We start from the raw sequence: 16,862 nt of genomic DNA, 5'->3' as shown, positions 1-16,862 counted from the left end.
ATTACCCAAAGGAGAAGCAAGAAGTGAGGCAGGAGGTGGTACATAAAAATAAAAAATGTAGAAAGATAAATGGACAATAGAGAGAGAGAGAGGGAGAGGGAGAGGGAGAGGGAGAGGGAGAGGAGGAGGAGGGGGAGGGAGGGAGAGGGAAGGAGGGAGAGAGAGGGAGGGAGGAGGGGAGAGGGAGGGAGGGAGGGAGGAGGGAGGGAGGGAGGGAGGGAGGGAGGGAGGGAGGAGGGAGAGAGAGAGAGAGAGAGAGAGAGAGAGAGAGAGAGAGAGAGAGAGAGAGAGAGAGAGAGATGAGAGACCGAGAGAGAGTGAGTGAGAGATAAAGAGAGAGAGAGAGAGAGAGAGAGAGAGAGAGAGAGAGAGAGAGAGAGAGAGAGAGAGAGAGAGAGAGAGAGAGAGAGAGAGAGAGAGAGAGAAACAGACAGAGCCAGAGACAGACAGACTGATACAGAGACAGACAGAGACAGAGACAGAGAGAATATAAAAACACCAAGAGATGGAAAATGAAAATGAAAAGTAAAGACAGAATTAACAAATAGAGAAAGGGGAAAACAAGAAAAAAAGAAAACATAACAGGTGGAAGGGGTAAGCCAAGACAGGAGGGGGGAGTGGGGGCAAGGAGGAAGGGGGAGGGGGGGGCGAGGAGGGAGGAGGAGGGGGTGTTGGATATATATAAAAATCTCCAGCCTTCAATTATCCTAACGCTGTGTATAACACTTTCTAATACGGAGATTAACAATATACAGGGTTGAAGGGAGGAAGGGAAGGAGAGAGAGGGGGGAAGAAAGAATGAGAGAGAATGGAAATAAGAGAGAGAGAGAGAGAGAAAGAGAAAGAGAGAGAGAAAAAGAGAGAAAATATATATATATATATATATATATATATATATATATAGAGAGAGAGAGAGAGAGAGAGAGAGAGAGAGAGAGAGAGAATGAGAGAATGAGAGAATGAGAATCTAAAAATCTAAAAAACACACAAAACACAAATACAAAATACAAAACACCACGAACCAACGCAAGCAAAAATAAAGATAAAGAAACAGAAAAAAGATTAAAAAAGAAAAGTTATATCCCGAATTTAGACACTAAATTTAGACATCTACGACCGCCGACCCACGTACAAAGACCACCCACAAGCCGTGACGGACGAGCGGGCGGAACTGTGACATAGATCAAGTCATGCACAGGTGAATCACGCGCGCGCACCCCCCCCCCCCCCCCGCATGGCAAATTCGGCCATGAGGTTTTCCATGAGGCAGGAAATATGGGAGGTTGTCAAGCACACTCGCTGGCTTCGCTGCCTCATGCGGGTGAGGGGCCGGAAGAGGGGGGGGGGGGAGGGTAAGAGGGGGAGGATTTTTTTTCGATGATTTTTTTTTTTTATGATTTTTGTCTGTCTACTTGTTTGTTTGTTGATACACGTGTCTGAATGTCTGTGTCTGTATGTCCGTCTGACTGTCTGTCTGTGTCTGTCTGTCTGTCTGTCTGTCTGTCTGTCTGTCTGTCTGTCTGTCTGTCTGTCTGTCTGTCTGTATGTATGTATGTATGTCTGTCTGCCTGTCTAAATGTCTGCCTGGATGTCTGTATGTATGTCTGTCTGCCTGTCTATCTGTCTGCCTGTCTGAATGTCTGCCTGGATGTCTCTGCTAACATTTTCTTTGTCTCTTTCCCGCCTGTAATTCTCCCTTCCCGCTTTCCTCCCTCCCTCCCTCGCCCTCTCTTCCTGATTGCCTAGCGTCTGCTTGCACCCACCCCCACCCCCCACCCCACCCCGCCCGCCTGCCTGTCTATCTGCCTGTCTGCCACGACTGGGCCGGCCACCCGTCTCCCGGCTAGCCAGCTATTATGCTATTATTACTACAAGGACAGCACGCACGCAACCCCATCACCCCTACCCAAGCAATAGCCCCCCCCAACCTCAAGCCACCCCACCTCCCCCACCTCCCCGTCCTTTCAACCTCTCCCCATCTCCCCCCTCGTCATCTGGATCCCCTGCCCATACCCCACCCCTTCCCCCACCCTCTCAACCCCCCACTACCCACCTCCCCACCCTCTCCCACCCCACTACCCCACCTCCCCAACCCCTACCCCCCCACTACCCCCGCAACCTCAACCCCCTCCTACACCCCCCACACCCCCTTGCAAGCACACACTCACACCACCAAAATTACAGACTTGCCCGCAATGAGTGGTGATAGCTTTTTTCATAATAGCTGGGGTGGGAAGAAGGGGAAGGGGAGGGGAAGGGGAGGAAGGGGGAAGGGAAGGGAGGGAAGAAGGAAGGAAAGGGAAAGGAGGGAAGGAGAGGGAAGGGAGATGAAGGGAAGGGGAAGGGAGAAGAGGGAAGGGGGAGGGAAGGGAGGGAAGGGGGGAAGGGAAGGGAGGGAGGGATGGGGAGGAGGGAAGGAGGGAAGGGAAGGGGAGGGAGGGGAGGAAGGAGCAAGGTTGGGAGCTGATTACGTGAGAGGGTGAGAGGGAAGGGAGAGAGGGAGAAAGAGAGGGAAGGAGTGGGAAAGATAGGAAGGGAATGAGGTAGTGAGAAAGAGAAGAATTAAAGAAGACAGAAAAAAACGAGGAATAAAGGCAGAGAAAAGAAGGAAGAAGAAGGAAGAGATGAACAAAGAATGAATCAGAACTTGATAAAAATGAAAGAAAATTAATCTTAACATCTTTTTTGCTGCTTTTTCGTGTTGATTCAGCCTGTTAATTTCAGGTGAGTGAGTCCGAATGTATAAACGTCTGTGTGTGTGTGTGTGTGTGTGTGTGTGTGTGTGTGTGTGTGTGTGTGTGTGTGTGTGTGTGTGTGTGTGTGTGTGTGTGTGTGTTTGTGTGTTTCTGTGTGAATGTGAGAGCATGTGAGTCCTTAAATGTTAGTGTGTGTACATGTGAGTGTGTGTACGTGTATGTGTACATGAGAGTGTGAACTTGAGTGTGAACCTGAGTGCGTGCGTGCCCGACTACGTGTAAACGTACATTAACCGTATCTTTGTTTTACACAATATTACAGATTACAGGGACACAGTCGCGTAACATTTCATTGTCAAAAAAAAAAGATGAAAAGAAAAAGAGTGTAATTGAAACGGACCGGAACTTGGCATTATCGAACGTTGTAAAGGTTAGGCTGCCCTAATTACAAACCCGAGAGAGAGAGAGAGAGAGAGAGAGAGAGAGAGAGAGAGAGAGAGAGAGAGAGAGAGAGAGAGAGAGAGAGAGAGAGAGAGAGGCAAAGACAGAGAGAGATAGAAATAGAGATAAAAGTAGAGGCACAGACACAGAGACGAACAGACAGACAGACAGACAGAGACAGACAAAGAGAGACGGAGAGAGGGGCACACGTTCTTGTTCCCCGCCGCAACCACAAAGGAAAATGAACAAATATTGAACGCTTACGACGCGGGAAGGAAAATGGACGCCTAAAAATAAAACGAAAAACAATACCAGACAATTTCTCGAATATTCCCGAGGAAGGAGAAGCTCAAGTATTGGGAAGCAGAGAGTTTGGAGCGAAGGAGGGAGAGAGGGAATGTGGAAAGGAAGAAAGGGAGAGGGGAAGGCGGTGTCTCTTTCTCTTTCTCTTTCTCTCTCTCTCTCCCTCTCCCCCTCTCCCTCCCTCCCTCTCTCCATCTCCCCCTCTCTCCTTCTCCCCCTCTCCCCCTCTCCCACCTTCTCCCTCCCTCCCTCTCCCCCTCTCCCTCTCTCCGCCATGTGTGACTTTTCACGCTTTATCATCGGTTGTGTTTCATCCTTCCTTCCTTCGCGCGTAATTACAACTAATAGGGGGAGAAAATGAGAGAGAGGAAGAAGATAAAAAGAAAAACATATTTGCTTCATGATACAGGAGTGAAATAAAAAACGGACAGCGGGGAGAGAAAGAGAAAGAGAAAGAGAGAGTGAGAGCGAGATTGAGATAGATAGAGAGAGAAAGAGAAAATGAAAAAAAAAATAAAAGTACGAAATAAAAAGAAATCGAAAACACAAAGAGAACGAGACAAAAATAAATAAATAAATCAAAATAAGAGAACGAGAAAGAGAGAATCCCACAATCAAGACCTCCCCTCCCCAACCCCCACCTTTCTCCAAAAAGAGGCGGTGATTTTAACAGCAAGAGTCCGGTCCAGGGTGTTATTTCCACCGTGTATCAAGCCCGTACCTCATCCTCCCCTCCCCCCTTCCCCCCTTCCCCCGCCCACGTCCCTCCTCCCTCCTCCCCTTCCCCCTTCTCTCCCTTCCACATCCCTCCTCCCTCCTCCCCCCTCCTCTCCCTTCCCCCACCTCCCTCCTCCCTCCCACCTCCACCCCCTTCCTCCCCACCTCCACCCCCTTCCCCCCCCTTTCCCCGCCCACTAAGCCAACCGGAGCATTATCTTCTTCAATTCGCCTTCGTTACAGAGCATTTTTTTTTTTTTTTTTTTTTTTGCCTCCTCGTCCAGGCAGCATACTCGGGGCGGCCAGGCAATCAGGCAAAGCAAAGGGGGGGAGGGGGGAGGGGGGGGGGGGCGGAAAAAGTCAAGCAGGGCGGGCGAGCAGGCAAAGCGCCAGGCAAACAGGTGCAGAGGGAGAGAGAGAGAGAATGAAGCCCATCGCTGCAATTCATTATAACAAAAAATGTATATATACATATATATATATATATATATATATATATATATATATATATATATATATATGTATCCTCCTACTCCCTCCTCCTCCTCCTCCTCCTCCTTCTCCTCCTCTTCCTCTTCCTCTTCCTCCTCCTCCTCCCCTTCCTCCTCCCCTCCTTCCTCCTCCCCCCCCTTCCTCCTCCCCTCCTTCCTCCTCCTTCCCCCTCCTCCTCCCTCCTCCTTCCTCCCTCCTCCTCCTCCTTCCCCCTCCTCTCCTCCCTCCTCCTCCTCCCCCCCCTCCTTCCCTCTCCCCCTCCTTCCCTCTCCCCCTCCACCTCCCCCTCCCTCCCTCCTCCTCTCTTAGCCACCTCCTCTTAAAAGACTCGTAATGATTTATCAAAAAAAAAAAACGAGAGAAACGAGAAAAAGCCCCAAGACGAAGGAGAATGGCCGCTCGAGAGAGTAAAAATACATCAAAATCCAACGCGTTTCCCGATCGAGCAGATGAAGACTTCTCCTCGGGAGTTTTGGGCGAGAACGCGTCCGAGGATTTCAATCTCTTGAGCTGGAGGGCGGGAGGCGGAGGAGCAGGGGGTGGAGAGGGGGTGGAGGAGGGGAGGAGAAGGGAGCGGAGGGGAGGGGAAGTAGGGAGGGAGAGGTGGAGGAGCAAGGGAGGGGTGGGCAAGGGAGGGAGAGGTAGAGGGGGTGGAGGAAGGGGGCAAGGGAGGGAGAGGTGGAGAAAGGGAGGAGCAGGGAGAGGGAGTGGGGGAGGGAAGGGAGAGGTGGAGGAGCAAGGAAGGGGAGGAGATGGAGAAGGGAAGGGGGGAGGGGAGGTAGGGAGGAGAGAGGGAGGAGAAGGGAGGGGAGGAGATAGAGGAGGGGAGATGAAGAGAAGGCGGAAGGGAGGAAAGGGGGACGGGAGGGAAGGAGAGAGTGGAGGAGAGGGAGGAGATGTAGGAGGAGGGGAAGGGAGGAAGGATGCGAGGAGGAACGAGATGGAGATGGATCAGGGGGAGGATACGGAGACAGAGAAAGATGAAAGCGAAGAGGAAGAGGAGAAAGAAGAAGAAGCGAAAGAGAAAGAACAGAAGAAGAAGGAGGAAGCGGAGGAAGGGAGTGAGTGAGAGGAGAATTCGGCGAAAGAGATCTCAAAACCCATATGAAAATCTTTCCATCTTTTTTTTTTCTCTTCTCCTTCCTTTTTAACCTCCTTTCTTCCCTCACTCTCTCCATTATCTCCTCTCGTTCCGCCCTCCCCCCCCCCCCATCCCCGTAATTAATGAGGGTAATAATAGGGATACTTCCAGTTGGGGGTGTCAGGGGGCGGTTCCAAGGGGGTAGGGGGAGAGAGGAAGGGAGGGGGGAGAAGAGCATAAGGCAGAGAAGAAGATGACAGGGAGAGGATGGGTGAATATGGAGGTGAGGGAAAGGAGGAGAAGGAGGAAGATGACAGGGAGAGGATGGGTGAATATGGAGGTGAGGGAAAGGAGGAGAAGGAGGAGGAGAAGGAGGAGGGAGGAGGAGGAGGAGACAATCCCCAAAGCTCGAGAAGAAGAAGGGAGCGGGGTGGGCGTCCCGAAACCAGGGCGTGGGCAGGGGAGGGTGTGATGGGCGTGGGCACAGCGAGAGAGGGAGGGAGAGGGGCGCGGGCACGGCGAGAGGGAGGGAGGGAGAGGGGCGTGTGAGGGGCGCGGGCACGGCGAGGGAGGGAGGGAGGGAGGGAGGGGAGGGCGTGAGGGGGCGGGCGAACCACCCCGAGCAGCCGAGAATAATAACAGAGGCCGGGCAGATGCGCTGGCCGGGGCTTATTCACGGCCGTTTAGCGTGGCTGGTAATTTGCATTGAATTATGTTGATGTCGGAGCCGATAAGATGAGAGGAAATATGGCGCCGCGATGATGGGATTCCGCGGGGAGGAGGGAAGGAGGAGGGAGGGAGGGAGGAAGAAGGGAGGGAGGAAGGAGGAGGGGAGGGAGGAAGGAGGGAGGAAGGAGGGAGGGAGGGAGGGAGGGAGGGGGAAGGAAGGAAGGAAGGAGGGAGAGGGAAGGGAGGAAGGTGGAGGAGGGAGGGAGAAGGAAGGAAAGGTGGAAGAGGGAGGGATGGAGGAAGAACACAAGACAGAGGAAGAACCAAGGAAGAAGAAAAAAAAACACAACAAAAGAAACAACGAAGAAAATTAAACACGACGACGAAGAAGGAAGAAAAGCAAGACGCAAGAGAACGAATTAAAAAAAGTGAAGGAAGACGACAAGACGAAGGACGAAAAGGGCCACAAGGAGGAGCGAAGGAAGACAAGGAGGGCGAGGAGGAGCTGGACCTAAAGTTGATGATTTACAGCCGCGGATAATCCCCGAAGCACAGCGATTACATCCTTCAAGAAGTCGCGACGCCTCGAGAAGGGAGGGAGGGAGGGAGGGAGGGAGGGAAGGAGAGAGGGAGGGAGAGGGAGAGAGGGAGAGAGGGAGAGAGGGAGAGGGAGAGAGAGAGGGAGAGTGAGAGGGAGAGGGAGGGTGAGAGGGAGGGAGGGGGTGAGGAGAGGAAGGGGGTGAGGAGAGGAAGGGGGGTGAGGGAGAGGAAGGGGGTGAGGGGGAGAGAGGGAGGCAGGGAGACAGGGAGAGAGAGAGAGAGAGAGAGAGAGAGAGAGAGAGAGAGAGAGAGAGAGAGAGAGAGAGAGAGAGAGAGAAAGAAAGAAAGAGAGAGCGAAAGAAAAAAAGAAAGAGAACGAAAGAAAGAAAGAAAGAAAAAGAAAACGAGAAAGACAAAAAAAACAAAGAAGACACAGAAACAGACATAGAGAGAGAGAGAAACGAGCGAGAGAGAGCGAGCGAAAGAGCCCCGTGTCTGCCGTCTCTCCGTGAACAACACAAGCGAGAGCCGAGTGTACAGGTTGCCGCGCTCAATAACTTTTGTCAACATTCTTGGGTTTTCTTCCACATATTCTCTCTCTCTCTCTCTCTCTCTCTCTCTCTCTCTCCCTCTCTCTCTTTCTCTTTCTCTTTCTCTCTCTCTCTCTTCTTCTTCTCTCTCTCTTTTTCTCTCTCTTTCTCTCTCGGAAATTTCTCTCGTGAGCTCTTTCTCTCTCTCTTTCTCTACTCTCTTTCTCTCTCATTTCTCTCTCTTTCTCTTTCTCTCTTTCTTCTCTCTCTTTCTCTCTCTTCTCTCTCTCTTTCTCTCTCTCTTTCTCTCTCTCTTTCTCTCTCTCTTTCTCTCTCTCTCCCTCTCTCTCTTTCTCTCTCTCTTTCTCTCTCTCTCTCTTCTTCTTCTCCGCGAACAAAATGCCAACTCATTTTTTCTTTCTTTCTTTTTTTCACCGGAAATATACCTCGTGAGCTTTATTCCCCGTTGTTATTCTTTTTTCTCTTTTCATTTCTCCTTTCTCATTTCCTTTTATCGTCTCCCCTCCGCGGCAATCTCCCCTTCACCCTCTTCCTCTCCCCTCGACTGCATTCCTCCCTCCTTCCTTCCTTCCTTCGTCCAACCTTCCCTTCCTCCCTCCCTTCCTTCCCTTCCTTTCCTTCCTTCCTACCTCTCTTCCTTCCGTCCCTTCTTTCCCTCCTTCCTTCCCTCCTTCCCTCCCTCCCTCCCTCCCTTCCTTCCCTTCCTCCCTCCCTCCTCCCTTCCTTCCCTGCCTCTTTCCGTCAACCCCACTCCAAGTCTTCTTCATTTTATTGTTTACACTGAACCGCCAGTCAACAAGTCCAAGCTCCATAACGTACTCCCTTTCCCTCCCTCCTCCCTCCTCTCCTCCCCCCCTTCCCCCTACCTCCCTCCCGTCTCCCCTTCCCATTCTCCCCTCCCACCCCATCCTCCCATCCCACCCCATCCTCCTCCCCTTACCCCCACCCCACCGTCCCCTCTCTCCTTCCCACCCATCCTCCTCTCCCTCTCCTCCCTCCTCCATCCTCCCCTTCCCACCCTCCTCCCACCCCCAACACACACACACATCACCGTCTCACTGAACACACTGTCAGCCACATCCGCCCGCATCCGCCCGCGCCCGCACCCCCGCAAACCCATTTTCTGGGACAAGAGCAAACACACCTGTGACATTTTCCACCACGGGAGATGGGGGAGGAGGGGGAGGAGGGGGAGGAGGGGGAGGGGGAGGAGGGGGGATTGGGAGGGGGAGGGGGAGGATGCGGTAACTTCCCCCCCTCTCCCCCTTTCCTTCCTCCTCTCTCTCTCCTTCCCCTCTCTACTTCCCTCCTACTATTCTTCCTTTCCTCTATTCTCTTTTATTCATTCTCTCTCTCTCTCTCTCTCTCTCTCTCTCTCTCTTTACATTTTCCCTTCTTTTCTACCACAATTTCGTTGGCATTCTTTTATTTTTTACTCTCTTCTCATTTCTCTTCAGTTTTCTCTCTCCTCCTTTTTAAAACTATTTTTCTTGTTTCATTTCTTTCAGATCCTGTTCCTTATTTTCCCAATTTCCTTCGTTTTCTCTTTTTTTATTCTCTTCCTTTTTATCACGCTTATTTTCCCTTTTCTTATCACCTCCCATCGTCCTTCTCTCTTTCGCAAATCATTCTTTTTTCATTCCTTCCTTTCCGTTACTTCTTTTCTTCCTTCTTCCTTGTATTCTGCGAAGTAAAAGATAAAAAGGAGAGAGGGGAAAAACGAATGAAAAAGATAAGGAAAGTAAAGCGAAAGAGAAAAGAAGAGAAGAGAAAGAAAGAAAGTGAGAGAGGGAGAGGGAGAGGGAGAGGGAGGGAGAGGGAGGGAGAGGGAGGGAGGGAGGGAGGGAGGGAGGGAGGGAGGAGGAGGGAGGGAGGGAGAGAGAGAGAGAGAGAGAGAGAGAGAGAGAGAGAGAGAGAGAGAGAGAGAGAGAGAGAGAGAGAGAGAGAGAGAGAGAGAGAGAGAGAATAAAAAGACTTAATTCCATTAACCCCTACCAATACACCTCCGCCCCTTCCCCTTCCCCCTTCCCCTTCCCCTACCTCCCTCCCTTTTCCCCCTCCATCAATTCCTACCTATTTCCCTTAGGCAGACCACGCCCCTTTCTTCCCCCTTCACTATAAACATGCCTGTTGTCACTTCCTGTCCCTATTATCAACCTTTACTTTTTTTCTTTCGTTCTTTTCTCATCTCTTTCCTTCTATCCGCCTCCAGTTCCTATTTACAATGTTTTCTATTATATATATATATATATATATATATATATATATATATATATATATATATATATATATATATATATTTTTAGCATAGTTTTTTGTTCTCCCTTTTTTCAACTTGTTCCGTTTTTTCTCACTCATTCTCTAACCCTCCCCCCTCCCCTCCCCCCGCTTCCCCACAAGACTTAAAAGGCACTAGACCTACCGCATAGGCCTACTGTGTAATTCCAAGGCTCTGGCTTCCCCCTCTCTCTCTTTCTCTCTCTCTCTCTCTATTTATCTGTCTATGTCTTTCTCTATATCTATGCTCTCTCTCTCTCTCTCTCTCTCTCTCTCTCTCTCTCTCTCTCTCTCTCTCTCTCTCTCTCTCTCTCTCTCTCTCTCTCTCAGGCCCATCTACTGAACCACCTTAAAGCCAGCTGCTAGCACTTACACCATCTGTCGCAACAAGTATATTTTCTATTACCACTTTAAGTATCCTAACTAATCGCACACGCACACAGACACACAGACACACACGCACACACACACACACACACACACACACACACACACACACACACACACACACACACACACACACACACACACACACACACACACACACACACACACACACACACAAAAGAGAGGAATTTGGTCCCCGATTAGCCCGACCTTCTCGTCAGTCAATAACACAGCTTTTACGAGATGGACAAAAAAGAAAAAAAAAACGTGTAAAAGAGAGGGAAAAAATCAGAACACACACCCGACAATTACGTGACGATCGCAGGTGTCACTACAAAGGGGAAAACGACACACAAAAAAGGGAAAAACGCATCTCCGACAGGGCTCGACCAAATGACAGGAAGCGCCACCGTAACCGCACCTCCGCCGCCGCCGCCACCGCTGCCGCCGACGCCGCCGCCGCCACCGACGCGACTCCACAGCGTGACGGTATTTGGCGCGTGACGAATCGTCGTGACAATCACCGTAATAAAAGCGTAACACCTGACACCTCCGCCGGTTGCGGTTGACGTGCACACCTGTCGGCCGGGCGCTGACGACAGAACGAGTCGCTGCGTAATTCGCAGGTAGCGAAAAGGCGCTCGGGTTAGCAGGGAAGGGGGCGGAGTCGAGCGGTGCTCAGCCAACGCGGGATCACGGAGACCATTATCATAACACGTTTTGTCTGGGCGCCTTCGCTCGCTCGCTCGCTCGCTCGGTCTCTCGGTCTCTCGGTCGCTGTCGGTCTCTCTCTCGCTCTCCCTACCTCTCCCTCCCTCTCCCTCTCCCTCTCTCCATCCCTCCCTCTCCCTCTCCCTATCTACCAACCTATCCATCTACACCAACATCTATCATTACCTCTACCTCTTTCTCTTCTCCCTCACCCTCTCCCTCTCCCCCCCTCATCTCTCTTTCTCACCCTCACCCTCACCCTCACCCCCTCCCCTCCCCTCCCCTCCCACCTCTGTTTCTCCCCCCCCTCCCCCCATCTCCCTTTCTCCCTGCCGCAGCGGAAACTCATCCCCCGTCCGGGCTATTTAACAGCATTAGGGTCATTAAAAGTTTAAACCGGGATGAGCTTATCAACCGGCGTGCGATAAAATCAAGTACCGAGGGAGGTAAAACTAATTAGGAAATTATCGTCCCTCTGGCAGGCAAGTTCGGGATCGGGGCTCGGTCGGGCTCGGCGTGTCTTGCCGGGGTTTTGTTTCGTGTTTTGTTTTTGTTTTGTTTTCGTTTTTTGGGTTTTTGGTTGTCGACTGTATTAGTTTTTTTTCTTGTTTCTTGGTTCTTATTTCTAGTCTCTTTCTTTCTTTCTTTCTTTCTTTCGTTCTCTCTCTCTCTCTCTCTCCCTTTCTTTCCCTTCGTTTCCTTCTTTTCTTTTCCTTCTTTTCCTTCTTCTTCTCCTTCCTCCTCTCCCTCTCCTTCTCCCTCTCCCCCTTCTTCCCCCTCACCCTCACCCTCACCCTCACCCTCACCCTCACCCTCACCCTCAACCCTCCCTCTCCCACTCCAACTCTCCCTCTCTTTTCTCTCTCTCTTTTTTCCCCCCCCACTCTCCCGCGATCGGTTTTAAGCAGGCGCGGTTATCGTCCCCTTGCTCAGTAGGAGCGGAGCCGAAGTGGTGGCTTATCGGGCTGCAACATCACGCGGCGAGGTGTGTTGTTGCCTAATACTTCCCGCCATTTGGACCTGTTTCCTGACTTAATGGCTGGCGCATTTTTTTCTCTTTTTTCTTTTTTTTTTTTGGAGGGGGGGAGGGAGGAAGGGAGGGAGGAAGGGGAGGGGGAGAGGGGAGGGTGGGTAAATTGATTGGGAAGGCTCTTGCCTATCATATGTACAGGCGTGCATACACAAATACTCGTACAAGGAGTTGCCTACCTCTCTCTCTTTTTCCTTCCCTTTCCTTCTCCTTTATCTATCTTTATCTTTATCTTTATCTCTCTCTCTCTCTCTCTCTCTCTCTCTCTCTCTCTCTCTCTCTCTCTCTCTCTCTCTCTCTCTCTCTCTCTCTCTCTCTACCTACCTACCTATCTCTCGCTCTCCCTCTCTTTCTCTACCTACCTATCTATCTCTCCCTCTCCCTCTCTCTCTCTACCTACCTATCTATCTCTCCCTCTCCCTCTCCCTCTCCCTCTCCCTCCCCCTCCTCCTCACGGACACGCACACACGCGGCTGCAAATCCGGAAACAGTATATCATGCGCGTGGATGATAAACGCCTCAGTCATGGTGGCCGCCTAAGTGGGGGAGGAGGGGGGTGGGGGTTATTGGGGGAGGGGGAGGAGGGGGGTAGGGGTGGGGGGAGCCTGATCACCGTGACTGCCGTGTTTGACTTAAACAGGTGTTACCCCCGCGATCTGCCTCGTTGTGCGTTTCCTCTCTTTCCTCCCTTCCTTCCTTCCTATCATCGTCATCCTTTGCTCTCTCTCTCTCTCTGTCTCTTTTCCCCTCCCTAGTCACTTCCTCTTCTCTTTGATTTTCCTTTCTTTTGTTCCTTCTCTCTCACTCTCTTTCCTCTCTCTCTCTCTCTCTCTCCCTCTCTCTTTCTCTCCCTCTCTCTTTCTCTCTCTTCTCTCTTTCTCTCTTTCTCTCTTTCTCTCTTTCTCTCTTTCTCTCTCTCTCTCTCTCACTCTCTCTCTCTCTCTCTGTCTATCTATCTATCTATCTCTATCTCTATCTCCCTCTCTCCTTCACCACTAACCACCCATACACCCCTCCCTCTCCTCCCCATCCCTACCCTCCCGCCCTCCCGCAGGTTGTCTCCCCCGCCCTCGCTCGTACCGACAGCGTGTACGTGAGGACCACACGCCCATACGCCCACACCCCGCCCACCCACAGCAGCTCAATGGGCGGCTTTCATGATCTACGCGCACACTTGGTCCCGTTCTGGTCGGTTTACTATGTGTGTGTGTGTGTGTGTGTGTGTGTGTGTGTGTGTGTGTGTGTGTGTGTGTGTGTGTGTGTGTGTGTGTGTGTGTGTGTGTGTGTGTGTGTGTGTGTGTGTGTGTGTGTGTGTGTGTGTGTGTGTGTGTGTGCGTGCGTTTACGTGTGTGTGTGTGTGTGTGTGTGTGTGTGTGTGTGTGTGTGTGTGTGTGTGTGTGTGCGTGTGCGTGTGCGTGTGCGTGTGCGTGCGTGCGTGTGTGTGTCTGTGAAGCATTTCGTATGCAAACAAAGTGTATCGCGTTCAGACCAAAAGTTGCTTCATCACAAACGCAGATGCTAATTGCATGTAAAATATATACACACACTAATTGCGCGAAAGACTATCCATAAACATGAATAAATATAGAGTCATAACACACCCACCCACATCGAGACACACACACACACACACGCACACACACACACACACACACACACACACACACACACACACACACACACACACACACACACACACACACACACACACACACACACACACACACACGAACACACACACGAACACACACACGAACACACACACACGAACACACACACGAACACCAACCCAACCCAACCCAAACACACACAAAAACGAAAAAACAAAAACAAAATCCACACACTAAAAACAAACAAACAAACAAACGAACGAACACTTACTTGTGATACTGTGCTTGCAAGAAGTTGAATTCCTCCTTCATCCGATCACAGGATTCGGACACGGTGAACTTGAAGGGCTGGCCGGGCTGGGGTCCCTGCAAGAGACAGAGAGGAAGGGTTACTGGGGTCAGCTGCTGAGGGGGGAGGGGGGAGGGGTAGGGGGATGGGTAGGGGGTTGTCAGATGGGCAAAAAAAAAGAAGGGGGATTGTGGGGATGGGGATGGGGAGGGGGTGGGTAAGAGGAGAATGAGGAGAGAGATAAGGAATGATAAATATAAAAGATAAATATGATCAAAAATGGAAAAGGAGAGAATATATATAGAAAGAGAAAAAAGAAAGAGACAGACATGTCAGACGCAGGTATGTAGAGAGAGAGAGAGGGAGGGGGACTGGGCACGTGACGCCCCCACCCCCTTCCCTTCCCCCCCACACCACCCCACCTCCCGCTCATCCCCCTCTCCACGTAACTTTACCCCATGAGCGTTACAGCATGCTCGGGTGATTAAAATGCTAAAGAAAATCCCACTTAATCTAGTTACCTTGTAAAACAAGAAGAGTTGTCAAGTACCCTCTACCCTTCCCCTTCCCCTCCTCCCCGTACCCCTACCTCCGACCACCCTTCCCCCCACCCTCCCCCAACCTCTCCTCTTTCCCCCCTCCGACCACCTTTCCCCCCACCCTCCCCCAACCTCTCCTCTTTCCCCCCTCCGACCACCCTTCCCCCTACCCTCCCCCAACCTCTCCTCTTCCCCCCCTTCGACCAACCTACCCCCACCTACCCCCACCACCTTCCCCCCAACCCCCTCCCCCTCCCCACACCTTTCACGAGACACCTGCAAGTAATAATAATACTTAGTCCCCGTTCCCAGCGCCACCTCTCGCGACACTAAGGCGAGGCAATGGCCGACGGAAAACAAAATCAGCAGAGAAAATGAGAAGGAAAAAAAAAACAGAGAAAAAAAAAACTTTGGCACGAGTGAGAGAGTATTAAAATAACAACACTGATAATAGTAGGAGAAGCAGTTGTAGTTATATTACCCTTGATAATAATAATAATAAAACAAAATAATAATAATAATAATAACAATAATAACATAATAATAATAATAATAATAATAATAATAATAATAATAATAATAATAACAACAACAACATAACAACAATTATCACCAATGCTAATGCAATTTAACACCACTATCATCACCATCATCAAGCTACCACAATCATCACCAATGTCTTCACCACAATCACCATCTCACCACAAGCTCTATAACTTCGGAATCGCCTCATAAACAGCCTCATCGAACAGAATCCAAACGCAATTAAACAAACTCATAAACAACATAATCAAGGCGCACTCGCTGCCCAACTTGTTTTTAATATTTAATGATAACGTCGGTCCTAATTTCCATGTAAAAAAGTTAAAATCTAAAAAAAAAAATAAATAAACAATTATATTCTCTGAAAACCCGCTTAACCACAGACATCCTGTAAATAATCGAAGCCAAAAATTAAACAATTTTGGAAATGCGAAAGAGAATCAGATCAAATCAAACAGCAAATTAATTATAATGGTTAACTGTTTGCAGAGAGAGGGAGAGGGAGAGGGAGAGGGAGAGGGAGAGGGAGAGGGAGAGGGAGAGGGAGAGAGAGAGAGAGACAGAGACAGACAGAGACAGAGAGAGACAGAGACAGACAGAGAAAGAGAAAGAGAAAGAGAAAGAGAAAGAAAGAAAGAAAGAAAGGGCGAAAGAAAGAAACAAAGAAAGAGAAAGGGCGAAAGAAAGAAAGAGAAAGGGCGAAAGAAAGAAAGAAAGAGAGATAAAGAAAGGGAAAGACAGAGAGAGAGAGAGGGGACGAGAAAGAGAAAGACAGAGAGAGAGAGAGAAAGAGAAAGACAGAGGAGAGAGAAAGACAGAGAAAGAGAGAGAGAGAGAGAGAGAGAGAGAGAGAGAGAGAGAGAGAGAGAGAGAGAGAGAGAGAGAGAGAGAGAGAGAGAGAGAGAGAGACAGTGAGAGACCGAAAAGACCTCCAGAAAAAAATCCAAACAAGACCATTAACACCAAAACACACACACACAAAAAAAAATCGAACTCAGACGGGAAAAAAACACCCAAACGAGACCGAGACCTCCCCTCCACCCCCCACCCCACCCCACCCCCCACAAAGACCCAATCCACCTCCCCCACCCTCCACAGAGACCCAATCCACCTCCGCCCACCCCCCACAAAGACCCAATCCACCTCCCCCCACCCCACAAAGACCCAATCCACCTCCTCGCCCCCCTACCCCCCTTCTAATTTACTCCCTCCACGGCGCGGTCTTTGGGCTTCGAGGCTCGGGTTCGTCTCCACCGCCGAGGACCTTCCACGCAGAACGCCGTTGACATCATTTAAAAGGCAAACTCTCGTAATGCTCAGCGTTAATCCCTCTAAATATGTACAAGAGAGTCAATCTCTCTCTCTCTCTCTCTCTCTCTCTCTCGGTCTCTCTCTCTCTCTCTCTCTCTCTCTCTCTATCTCTATCTCCCACGATCCCTATCTCTCTCTCCGTCTCTCTCTCTCTCTCTCTCTCTCTCCGCCAGCAGTTGCCAAGTGAGTTCTCTTGTGTCTCGTTTAGACTTTTGACTTTTTTAAACCCATCTTCCTTCTTCTTTTTTTGTTCGTTCTTTCTTTTCTTTTCTTTTCTTTTTGTATAATCGTTTTCGCTTCTTTCTCTGTTCTTTTTTGTTTCTTTCTTTCTTTTCTTTCTTCCTCTTCGTCTTTTTCCCTAGATGTATACGGGATAATGTGAAAAAAGTAAAATAAAAAAGAAAGAAAAAAATGTTGGCAATATATATATATATATATATATATATATATATATATATATATATATATATATATATAGATATACATTACAACTTGATTAACAAAAACACGATGTATTTCCCTTCGTAGAAATAAACAATGATTTTAACAGAACAAAAACAAAATAGATAGGCCTACATGTCATCCTTAAAAAAAAAGAAAAAAAACATCTGAACAAAAGAAAAGCGACTTTCCTCCTCAGAACTCGCTTCCCTCCGATGAATACTTTCAGGCATG

At 49.8% G+C, this 16,862-nt stretch overlaps 1 protein-coding gene across 10 annotated transcripts in view; it reads right to left on the bottom strand.

Moving 5' to 3' along the window:
- Nucleotides 1–16,862, bottom strand: part of LOC138865006 (TLE family member 5-like) — a 122,160-nt gene that overhangs the window by 81,887 nt on the left and 23,411 nt on the right. For all 10 annotated transcript variants that reach the window (XM_070133685.1, XM_070133688.1, XM_070133687.1 and 7 more), the window contains exon 3: nt 13,777–13,871. In XM_070133685.1, coding sequence (XP_069989786.1) covers nt 13,777–13,871 — 95 coding nt within the window. The remainder of the gene's footprint in view (nt 1–13,776; nt 13,872–16,862) is intronic.

Source organism: Penaeus vannamei, chromosome 19 (genome assembly GCF_042767895.1).
Source record: "Penaeus vannamei isolate JL-2024 chromosome 19, ASM4276789v1, whole genome shotgun sequence".
Lineage (NCBI taxonomy): Eukaryota > Metazoa > Arthropoda > Malacostraca > Decapoda > Penaeidae > Penaeus > Penaeus vannamei.
This window is presented reverse-complemented; position numbering and strand designations above follow the sequence as displayed.